General features: G+C 36.9%; 1 protein-coding gene across 1 annotated transcript in view; it reads right to left on the bottom strand.

Annotated features, from left to right (window-relative positions):
* Window positions 1–4,456: 4,456 nt before the first annotated feature.
* The window catches only part of Garin2 (golgi associated RAB2 interactor family member 2), a 64,861-nt gene continuing 57,017 nt past the window's right edge, over window positions 4,457–12,300 (bottom strand). The window contains 1 exon segment of the mRNA XM_087195069.1: window positions 4,457–6,824. Coding sequence (XP_087051195.1) covers window positions 6,821–6,824 — 4 coding nt within the window. The 3' untranslated portion in view covers window positions 4,457–6,820.

Here is a 12,300-nt window from a genome sequence, read left to right as displayed (position 1 = left end):
CAGTATATTGGTTCTTCCTACCCAAAAGCAAGGGATGTCTTTCCATTTTCTGACAGACTCTTCAATCTCCTTTTACAGAATACATACTTTTCCATGTAAAGATCTTTTGCTTCCTTTATTAAATTAAAACCTAGATATTTCATTTTTTTGGATACCACTGTAAAAGGTGTTATTTCCCTAATTTCTCTCTAAGTGAGTTTATTTGTACACATGAATGCTATTGATTTTTGAGCATTGACTTTGTATCCAACTCTACTACTGAATTTGGTTATTAATTAATTGGTTATTAAATCTAGAAGTGTTTATGTGTTTATAATGATAATTTAACTTCTTTTCCTATTCTTATTCCTTTTCTTTCTTTCTCTTATCTAACTGCTCTGGTTAAAATTTCCAAAACCACATTGAAAAAGAGTGGCGGTAGTGGACAGCCTTATCTTGTTCCTGATTTTAGAGTGAAAGCTTTCATTTTTTTTGTCCATTTAGTATGATGTTGGCAGTTGGTTTGTCACAGATGGCTTTTATCAAATTGAGATAAAGACCATCTATTCCAGTTTCTGTAGTTTTTATTAAAATCATGGATGAATGTCGGATTAGTCAAATGCCTTTTCTGCAACTATTGAGATGATCATATGGTTTTTGTTCTTGTTTCTGTTAATGTTGTGTATTGTATTTATTGATTTGCATATGTTGGACCATCCCTGGATCCCTGGGATGAATCCTACTTGGTTATGGTGTATAGCCTTCTTGATGATTTGCTGTGTTCTGTTTGCCAGTATCTTATTCAGGATTTTTGCATTGATATTCATTAAGGAAATCGGCCTGTAGTTCTCTTTTTTGGTTGGATCCTTCTGTGCTTTTTGTGTCAGGCTTGCTTCCAGGAATGAATTTGACAGCATTGTTTCCTTTTTGATTTCATTAAAGAGTTTGAGAAGTAGTAACGTTAGGCCCTCTCTAAATTTCTTGTAGAATTCAGCATTGAATTCATGGGGTCCTTGGCTTTTCTTTGTTGGTAGGTTTTTGCTTACATTTTCAATTTCATTGACTGGTATTGGTTTATTTAGAACTTTTATATCTTCTTGATTCAGCTTTAGTAATTCATATGCATCTAGGAATATGTCCATTTCTTCTGTGTTTTTCTGTATTATTAGAATATAGGTTCTCAAAGTAGGTGTTAATGATCTGGATTTCTGTAGGATCTGTGGTGATTTACCCTTTTCACTCCTAATTGCATAGATTTGAGTCTTTTCTTTCATTTTTTTGATAAGTTTGGCTAAGATTAAATTTTATTTAATCTTTCAAAGAACCAGCTCTTTGATTCATTGATTCTTTGTATTGTTTTCTTAGTCTCCATTACATTAATTTCTGCTCTGCTCTTTGTAATTTCCTCCCTCGTACAAGCTTTGACCTTAGGTTTTTTATTGGAACTTGCTCTGTTTTTCTGATGTAGGAATTCACTGCTATAAATTTCCCTTGTAGGATTGCTTTCATTGCATCCCATATGCTCTGATATGTTGTATTAGTGTTATCATTTAATTGCAGAATCTGTTGGATTTCTTCTTTAATGTCATCTGTGACCTATTAGTTGTTCAGGAGGGAGTTATTTCATTTCCATGTGTTTATGAAGTTTTTGTGGTTTCTTTTGGCATTGATTTCCAATTGCATTGCACTATGGTTTGATGATATGCATGGGACAGTTTCAATTCCTTTGCATTTACTTAAGCATGTTCTATGAGCTATTATGTGGTCTATTTTAGAGAACATCCCATGTGCAGCTGAGAAGAATATGTATTCTGGTGTTGTGGGGTAGAACACTCTGTGGACATCTACTAAGCCCATTCATTCAACAGTTTGGTTCAGTTCTGATATTTCTTTGTCGATATTTTAGACACATCAAGTTGATCTGTCTATTTGTAACTGTGGAGTATTCGAGTCCCCCATTATAACTGTATTAGCGCTTATTTGATTTTTCAGGTCCATTAATATTTGTTTTATACAGTTGGATGCACTAGTATTTGGTACATATATGTTTGATTGTTATCTCTTCCACTTGGATTGTTCCATTTACAGGGATGTAATGACCTTCTTTGTCTCTCTTAATCAGTCTTGGTTTGAAATTGACTTTGTCTGCAAATAGAATAGCTACCCTTGCTTTTTTCTGGGTTCCTGTCACATGGAGTATTGTTTTCCATCCATTGACTTTTAGTCTATAAATTTCTTTTTGAATTAAATGTGTTTCTTGTATGCAGCATATTGTTGGATCTTGCTCTTTTTCATTTTAATTAAGTTTATTGGTACATTTTAGGTATACAGTATGATGACGTTCATCATTGGAAATTTGTACCTTTACATGATATATCTTGGTTCTTATTGTTTTCCCCATTCCCATGCCCTTCCTTCAATCCCTCCACCCTCCCCATTTACAAAGACTTTAAGATTTTTCCTTTTCTCATATTTATTCCTTTCCCTTCTTTCCTTTCCCCTATCCCTCCCACTTCCCTTTCCCCTTTGCACCTTTTCTTTCTATTTCATATTATCTGTTATACATTTTGTGGATCTTGCTTTTATTGAGACAAGGTCTCACTATGTAGTTTAGGCTGACCTTGAACTCATTATATATCCCAGGCTGGCCTTGAACTCACAGCAATCTTTCTGCCTCAGCCTCCCAAATGCTGAGATTACAGATGTGCATCACCACACCTGGCCAGATCTTGCTTTTTTTTTTTTTTTTTGGTACCAGGAATCAAACTTGGGACCTTGTGCTTGTGAGGCAGGTGGCAGAACCACTGAGCTAAATCCCCAGCCCCAGATCTTGCTTTTTGATCCATTCTGCCAGGCTGGTTTTTTGATTGGTGATTTGAGACTATTAACATTGAGGATTGTAACTGATATGTATTGACTTATCCTTGTCATATTATTTTCCTGTTGTTGATTCCCTTCTTTCCACTCCTTTAATTGCTTGTTTTGCCTGGTGGATTTATTCTGCTGGGGTTCATGGAGTTGTAGTCCTTGTTATATCTTTTTAGAATATACTTCAAAACATTTTGGAGTGCTGGTTTGGTGGGCATAAATTTCTTCAGGTGTTGTCATGGAAGCATGTTATTTCTCCATCAGTTTTTTTTTTTTTTGGTACTAGAGATAGAACTTGGGTCCTTGCGTGTGTGCAGCAGTGGCAAAACCACTGAGCTGAATCCCTGGTCCTCTCCATCAATTTTGATAGTTTTTCAGGGTACATCAATCTGGCTTGGAGATTGTTTTCTTTCAGGGCTTGAAATACTTCAAGATTTCCTTGACTTGAGGGTTTGTGTTGAGAAGACTGCTGTGATTCTGATGGGCTCTCCTTTGTAGGTGGTTTGTTTCTTTTCTCTAACAGCATTTAATATTCTGTTGCTGTGTTGAATTTCTGGAATCTTGACTATTATATCTCTTGTTGAAGATTTTTTTTATCACAGCTAATTGGAGTTCTATATGCTTCACTTAATTGTATGTCAAATTCTTTGTCCCTGCTCGGGATGTTTTCTGCCATTATTTCTGTGAACAGGGTTTTTATGTTATTTGTGCTATCACTTTCATTTTCCTTGACTGATGAGTCTTACTAATAAGTCTTCTTTGCATCATCTAGCAGCTGTTGGATTGATTTTTTCATTGTTACTTGCTATTTTTAAGAGATCTTTCTTTTCATGATTGCTAACCAAAATCCTATCTTCTATATCTGATATTCTCTCCTTGCATTTCCTCATTCTGCTGTGTATACTTCCAATGGAATTTTTAATCTCCTGGATATGTTTGAATCTGTGTCATAGATTCTATTTCTTTTCCATGTTGAGCGTTCATAATTCCTATGTTGGGTTTCCATTATTTTCCTAAATTTCACTATTTCTTTAATCTGTATTGCTCTACAATCACTAAGCATGTCTTTCATTATGGTCACCATCTCTGTAGTTATTTGAGAAACTACTATTGATTTGATTTTTTTCTAGAGCCTCATTCATCTGGTTTGTTACTTCCACTGTTACTTCAGAGAGTCCAGGTGGGTAGGTTTCAAATTGTTCCACCTCATTGCCTCCTGGGTAATGGTCAGCTGGAAGTTTGGGGCTGCATCTTGCTTAAATGTCTTTTCATTTTCTGTTTTTTGTTGTTTAATTCCTGGATTGATGCTTGTAAATTGCTTATGACAAGTAGCTTTATTGCTAGTATTTAGAACCCTTAGGAAATGACTACTTCTCAGAGATGTCTTCCAGGTATAGCTGGCTTTTGATTTTTGAGTCTGCTGCAAGACCCTACCTCTTCAATTTATTGGGGATGAGACTTGCTGCCTATTTGGACTAGCCCTTGGTTCTTTGGCACTGGCCTATAGTATTGTTTTATGACCCTTAGGCAATCTCAGTCTTAGCATTCCAGGAAGGACAACTAATTAGAAACATTATATCACCTTCACTAAAGTAGTATCATCAGCAATAACAATACCATCAAACATAGCCTAGAAAATGATAATCTGTGGCAACTATTAATTTGCTACCATTAACTATATGAACTAGATTTGTGGTTATATAACAAAATCTTACAGCCAGGGATTTAGCTCAGTGGTGCTGTGCCTGCCTGGCAAAGCACAAGGTTCTGAGTTCAATCCCTGGTACAAAAAACCCTCTGAAAACAAAAAACAAGACAAAACAAAATCTAAAACAAACCAGAAAATTGTACATAGTAAATATGCCCTCAGTATGATGATTTTACCTTCAGAGGAGAAAATTTAAAAGGGCTAGGGGGAAAAGTGGAGAAATAGAAGAAACAGAAAGAGATTAGAAGCAAGACTGGAGTACAAAGGAAGATTACACAAACTTTTGGAAACTGGTGAAGAAGATAGGAGGGAAAGAGAGAACAACAAAAACAAGAACAGAACAGAACACAGCAACAACAACAAAAACCTAGAAACAATGTTCACACTTATATAAAACAAGAAGAAACAACCAAGAAAAAAGAAAACAAAACAAAATTAAAACAAAAAGAAGAAAAAAAAGAAGATTAAAAAGAAGTCTAGTTCAAGGCATGTCTCTGCTGTCACTGGTAAAAAAAGTGGAGAGACAAGAGTCTAGATCCGTGTTTATTAATTCCAACAAGCTCGCAATAGGTTTATGGCAGGGCAGTGGATAATCCCAGCAAGCCTGCATGTTTAGTTCTGAAGCTGAGGCTATCAGGCTGGAACCCATTTTATTCAGCCTGCACCAGTCTGTGTGCCTCCTGCTACCTTGAATTTGATTTCTGCCTCACCCTGACACTGGGAGTCACTAGATGGAGCCAGCCTAGAACTGCACTGAGTTTTGGGTTCATTGGCCCTTCTCCAAGATGGCTACCAGACAATTACTCTCTCCTAGGGGACATCTGAACCCAAACAAGTCACTGGCCCTGCATCCACATGCTGGTGCACTTCTCCGTGGAGGCCTCTGGGATTGCTAGTAGTCACTGTGTGACTGCAGGTTTGAGGTGCCCCTCCCACACAGTGAGTCAGGGCTCAGGGAGAAAGTGCCCCTTGCCACCTCCATCTTCTTCATTGAAGTCTCTGCTCTCCCTGTGGGCTTCAATTCTCACTTCAGATCCTTGATGTGTCCTGGGTACCCACTTCCCTCCTTCCTTTCTTCCTCATGTTGCTGTATTCCAGCATTTGTTCACCAAATCTTGGACTGTTTTTGGTGTTTTGAGACAGGGTCTTGTTATGTAGTTCAGGCTGGGCTTAACTCACTATGTACCCCAGGCTGGCCTCAAACTCACAGCAATCTTCCTGCCTCAGTCTTCTGAGCTACGATTTTAAGGCATGTGCCACCACACTTGGTTTATTTGTGTGATATTTGAGTAAAATAGATTTATACAGCCTTTTAAGACCATCCCTATGTCTAATTTAGGTGCATGAGTTCTAACAGGAGTTGCAGATTTGCTTTTAGCTTGCCATAGGGCTTTCAGGGCTCAAATGCCATCTCCACCATTTTCTAGCTGTGTCTCCTTGAATATGTAACTTTTAAACTTCACTTTCATCATCTGCAAAACAAGGAAAAGAATAGTACTCTTTGGAATATGTGGAGATTAAGTGAGATAGTGCACGCAAAGAGTGTTGTAGAATGACTGGCAGCTTTTAGAAAAATAAATAAGTGGTGGGGCTGGGGATTTAGCTCAGTGGCACCGCACCTGCCTTGTAAGCACAAAATCTTGAGTTCCATCCCTGGTACCAAAACAACAACAACAACAACAACAACAACAACAACAACAACAACAAAACAGTAAGTGGTGACTGTAGTTTTTTCTTTTTCTTGTTTTTGCAGTGTTAAGGATCAAACCCAAGGTCTTGGGCATTACTGGCAAGTGCTCTACCACTGAGCCAGCAGCCCTACAGTCCCTTTTTATTTTTAAAAGTACATGGACTTTTTAAAGCTTTTTGATTATGACACTCCCTGATTCAGTAAACCCTTAGTGTCAGTGCTCAAGCAGAACACAAAGATGGAAGGAACATGGTTCCCACCTTCAGTGATCCCACACAGCCCGTGCTAATGTTTGAAAAAAGTGAAAATATGGACAATAATAAATTTTTCTAACAACTCCAAAGAAAAGAAACCTTATAAAAACTTTATGAATTGAAAATCTTACAGTTCTGCATACCTCTCAGATATCCACAATTAAAATAGTTAAGATTTTAAAAATTAAAGTGACATGGATTTGAATTCTTAATGTATTATTTGCACCCTTTATTTCTGCCATGTGAAAGATCTGCTTTGTTTTCTTCTTGCATTGATTATCTTTCCTGAGCTGGGCTTGTTTTTAGCTTAGTGATTTGCATTTATCTGACAAAACAAAACAAAAAGATGAAGTCAGTTCATATAATTCAATATATTTTTAAATACAGAATTTTAAAATATAAGACAAGAACTAATATAAGGAAAAAGTGATTAAAAAAAGTAAAATTACATTTACAATACAGTTTTTCTTTATAATAAGAGTATAAAAATTCTTTGGACATATTTATTTATTAATTTCTTTAGGTGCCGCCCATGAATGTAAGGCAGGCATTTTAGCAGTGAGCTACATCTGCAAGCCTCCTTTTCAAAATCTCGAGGTTGAAGCATTGATAAAAACTTCTTGGTCAGGGGCACAGCTCAGTGGCAGGGTGCTTGCTTAGCTTGCGCAAGGCCCTGGGTTCTCTCCCCAGCATTGCCACCAGAAATAACAATAAAAACATAGAAACTTAGTTCTATAAAATGCTAATGTTAAATAATCTTTCAAAACTCAGTGGACCGTATATGTGTGGTCCTATTTCTAGATTCTCTGCTTTATTCCAATGATCTATATGTCTTTCCTTACACCGACAACTGCCTTGATTACTGTATCTTTAGAGGAAATCTTAAAATTAGGTACTAAACGTCTTCCAACACTGTTTTCTTTTTCTTTTTACTTTTCTAGGTCCTTTGTACTCCTACATAACTTTTAAATTTCAATATCCAATTCTTCATTTATAACAGGTATATATAGACCTGAATTTTTATATATACCTTGTGTTTTCTAATCTTGCTAAATTCAAATACAAATTTTAGGGGCTCCTACAGATTTCTTAGTGTTTTCTCTGTAGATGATCATTTCATCTACATATAAAGATTTTACTTCTACCTTGCCAATCCTATGCTAATTGTGTCATTTTATTGCCAGACTATTTTGATTTGGGTCTGTGTTTCAAAGTTTAATGGACAGATGAAGAGTAGGCATATCTGCCCTTGATCCCCACCTTAGGGAGAAAGTATTGTATCTTCTCCATTCATATAAGGCATTTTTGCTGGAAGTATGGAGTACATGTCTTTTATTTGTTGAGAAGTTTCTGTTCTACTTCTCGTCTCCTGATAGCTTTTACCATGAACAGGTGTAGAATTTAGTCCAATACTTTTTCTGCAACTACTGACAGGATCATATGGCTTTTTCCTTTCCTCTGTTAAAATGGTGACTTTTGGGAGTGGATCTTCCAATGCTGACCCAACACTGCCGTCCCTATAATAAAATCACATTGGACATACTGCCAGATCTGACTTCTAATAGTTTGTTTTGTTAAACAAATTTTTATCTATGTTCATACTTTTTTCTTCTATTATCTTTATCCAGTTTTAGGATTAGCACAATGTTGATTTCCTAAAATGAGGGGAGAAGTGTTCTTTCTTTTTTCTGCTTTAAATGTTTGATATAATTTATCAGTTAAAATATACATGAGCCAGTTGTTGTCATACAGGCAGGTTTTCAAGCTAGGAATATACTTTCTTTAATAGGTGCTATTCAAATTTGATATTTCCTCTAGAGTCCGTTTCATTAATTTGTCTTCCAAGGTATTTCTTAGAAGTTGTCAAATTTATTTCAAAAAAGATTTTTGTAATATGCTTTCTATATCCTTTTAAATTCTGTAAAATCTTTGGTAATGTTTTCTAGATCTTGATATTGTAATTTTAAAAATGTATAATTGATATTATGGTATAGGAAGAAAAGGTCTAAAGGAGTAGGTGAAGTGGGAGGGGCAGGGGAAAGGAAAGAAGGGAAAAGAAAAAAATATGAGAAAAGGAAAAAATGGAAACATAGTCTTTGCAAATAGGGAAGGGTGGAGGGGGTGAAGGGAGGGCAGGGGAAGGGGAAAAAAATAAGAACCAAGATACTCATGTAAAGGTACAAGATTCCAGGGTATGTCAAGATCCCAATGATGAATGTAACTGTAGTTTATACCTAAAATGTACTAATAAACTTAATGGCCTCCTGGCTGTGCTGCTACCTGATTCCACACTACAGAAGCACGGGTGTGTGTGTGTGTGTGTGTGTGTGTGTGTGTGTGTGTCATAAAGGCCATTGTCCTGAGCTCCAGAAGATAGAGCAGAAGTGAATAACAGAAAGAGGGCCTCTCTCAGGCTCCCTGATGAGAACTGAAGCCCACTAGAAAAGTGAACAGAATCTCTGCAATAAATGCACACTAGACCACCAGGTTTGGTAATTTGGAGGGATCATCACCTCCTATTGGAACCTGGACTACCTTCAGGGGAAAGGCAGCTGGAACCTGCAGTAGAACCTTGCAGTGTTCAACCTTGCAGGAGGACAGGGAGCTCAACTTGGGACTTGAAGCCAGAAATCTGCCTGAATCTCAGGGGTCTGCTTCTGGCTTGCTGAGACTCATTGACTTAGATATGCACACTGCTGCCCACATTGTCTATTGTGACAGCAGAGACATACCCTGAAGGAGGACTTTCATTTTTATTTTTTATATGTTATTTTCAAAATTATTATTATTTTTTGCTCTTAATTTTAATTTTAATTTTTCTACTCTTTTCAATTTTTTATTTTTCTCTTCGTTTTTCTTTTCTCTTTTCTTTCTCTCTCTCTCTCTCATTTGCTCTCTCGCTGTCCCACATTGTTCTTCATCTCCCTTTTTGTGCTTGTTTTTCCCTAATTTAGATTTCTTCTATATTTTTCTTTTCTTCTCTTTTTCCTTCTCTCGATTGTCATTAGTTTTAAAGGAAAGTAAATACAGTTTCTAGTGTCCCTATTGCTGTTAATTTGTTCTGTTCTCATCTTTGTTCTTTCATTCTGTCTTTCCCTTTTGTCTTCAACAGTTTCTTAGAGTTTGCATGATCTTCCTGTGTCCTCTGGCCTCACTGCTAACCTTCCCCTATCCTTCTACCTACCTATTCCTCCCTCCTCAACTCCTTCCAAGTCCCCATCCTGAAGGGTAAAGTTGCTATATTGAACAGTTTATTCACTATAAACATATGTTGGGTTGGTCCTTGATTTTGATTTAATTCACACAGTTAAAGGCTATAGATTAATAACTACCACAAATTGTCATTTTCTAATCCGTGTTTGATGCTATGGTGTTGCTAATTGTACCACTTGGGCTAAGGTGTTGTGATTGATCTAATTAGTTGTCCTTCCTGGTATAATGAAAATGAGACAGCCTCAGAGTCCTTAGAGACTCAAACTCTAAAGACCAGCTATATCTGGAAGACATCTCTGAGAAGCAGTCATTCCATAAGGGTTCTAAATACAAGCAAAAAAGATACTTACGATAAGCAATTTCAAAGTATCAACCCAGGAATTAAACCAAGGACAGTACCAAAAACAAAAACGAGAAGACTTTTAAGGAAGACACAGTGCCAGGGATTTAGCTCAGTGGTTTCGCCGCCTGCCCTGCAAGCACAAGGTCCCGAGTTCGATCCCCGGTACCAAACAATAACAACAACAACAAAATAAGCAAGGCACAAACTCAGACTTCTACCCCACCAAAAGCAAATTCTGGGGGAAACAAGGTGGAAAAGTCTGATAATCAACCACCTGGACACCCAGAACTGATAGCACAGGAAGTAACAAAACAGATGAATGAGGCTCTAGAAAAATTCAAAACAGAAATAATTTCCCAGATAACTATAGAGATGGTGAGCAGAGTGAAAGACATGATTAGAGGCTCTAGAACAGAAACAGATAAAAAAAATAGATGAGCTAAGAACCATGCTGGAAGTCCTGAATGCCCAGCATAAAAAGAAATGGAAACCATGATTGCCCAACATAAGAAAGAAATGGAATCCGTGAAACAGATTAAAACAGATATTCAGGAGATTAAAAACTCCACTGAAAGTACTCACAGCAGATTAAGGGAATGTAAAGATAGAATATCAGATATATGACCCATGTAAACGGATTTTCTTAAAAATAGTAAGGGACCACGAGAAATCAATCCAGCAGCTGCTAGATGATGCAAAGAAGAATAACATAAGACTGATAGAAGTCTACAAAAAAGCAGGGGAAAGTACAATTGATATAAAAAACTGTTTACAGAAGTAATAGTAGAAAACTTCCCAGACAGAGGTAGAGAATTGGACATACAGATAAGTGAGGCATATAGAACTCCAACTAGCCATGATCAAAAAAAATCTACACCTAGACATATAATAGTCAAGATCCCAGAAACCCAACAGAAGAACAAAAATCCTACAAGCAGTTAGAGAAAAGAAACAAATCACCTACAAATGAAAGCCCATCAGAATCACAGCAGACTTCTCCACACAAACCCTCAAGTCAAGGAGAGCCTGGAGTGAAGTATTTCAAGCCCTGAAAGAAAATAACTTCCAACCTAGACTGTTGTATCCTGCAAAATTATCTTTCAAAATCGATGGGGAAATTAGATACTTCCATGACAAAGAACACCTGAGAAATTTCATGAACACCAAACCAGCACTCCAAACAATTCTAAACAATATCCTAGAAAAAGACAATGAAGGTCACATCTCCATGAGGCCCAACAGAGAGAAGCCTCCAGGCAAGGCAAGACACTAAAAGGAAAGGGGGAAAAATAAAAAATAACAGAGCCAACAATAGTAAAACATCATGACAAGGATGAGTTAATATCTATCAATTATAACCATCAGTGTTAATGGCCTCAATTCACCAATCAAAAGAAATAGACTGGCAGAATGGAGTAAGAAGCAAAATCCAACAATATGCTGTACACAAGAAAGATATCTAACTCAAAAAGAAATTCATAGACTGAAAGTAAAAGGATGGAAAACAGTTCTCCACGTGACAGGAACCCAGAAAAAAGCAGAGGTAGCAATCTTATTTGCAGACAAAGTAGATTTCAAACCAAAACTAATTAAGAGAGATAAAGATGGTCACTACATCCTTGTGAAGGGAACATTCCAAGAGGAAGAGATGGCAATCATAAGTATACATGCACCAAATATGAATGCCCCCAACTATACAAAACAAATATTAATGGACATGAAAAACCAAATAAGCACTAATACAATTGTAGTAGGGGACCTCAATACCCCACTATCACAAATAGACAGATCGGGCCAGGGATTTAGCTCAGTGGTTCCACTGCCTGCCTTGCAAGTGGAAGGACCCAAGTTCCATCCCCGGTTCCAAAAAAAACCCAAAAACCAAAAAACAAAGAAACCACACACACAAATAGACAGATCATCTAGATAAAAAATCAACAATGACATTCTAGAACTGAACTGAGCTATTGAACAAATGGACTTAATAGATGTGTATGGAGTGTTCCACCTCACAAAATCAGAATATACATTCTTTTTGGCTGTACATGTGCCATTCTCCAAAATAGACCACATGCTAGCTCATAGGACATGTTTAAGTAAATGTAAAAGAATTGAAGTTACCCCCTGTATATTATCAGACCATAATTGGAGATCAATAACATAAGAAACTGCAAAACCCCCACAAACACATGGAAGTTGAATAACACCCTCCTGAACAACCAATGGGTCACAGAGGAAATTAAAG

This window comes from Heterocephalus glaber, unplaced genomic scaffold (assembly GCF_053883595.1).
Source record: "Heterocephalus glaber isolate CG9 unplaced genomic scaffold, H.glaber_assembly_v1.0 deba00001608, whole genome shotgun sequence".
NCBI lineage: Eukaryota > Metazoa > Chordata > Mammalia > Rodentia > Bathyergidae > Heterocephalus > Heterocephalus glaber.
This window is presented reverse-complemented; position numbering and strand designations above follow the sequence as displayed.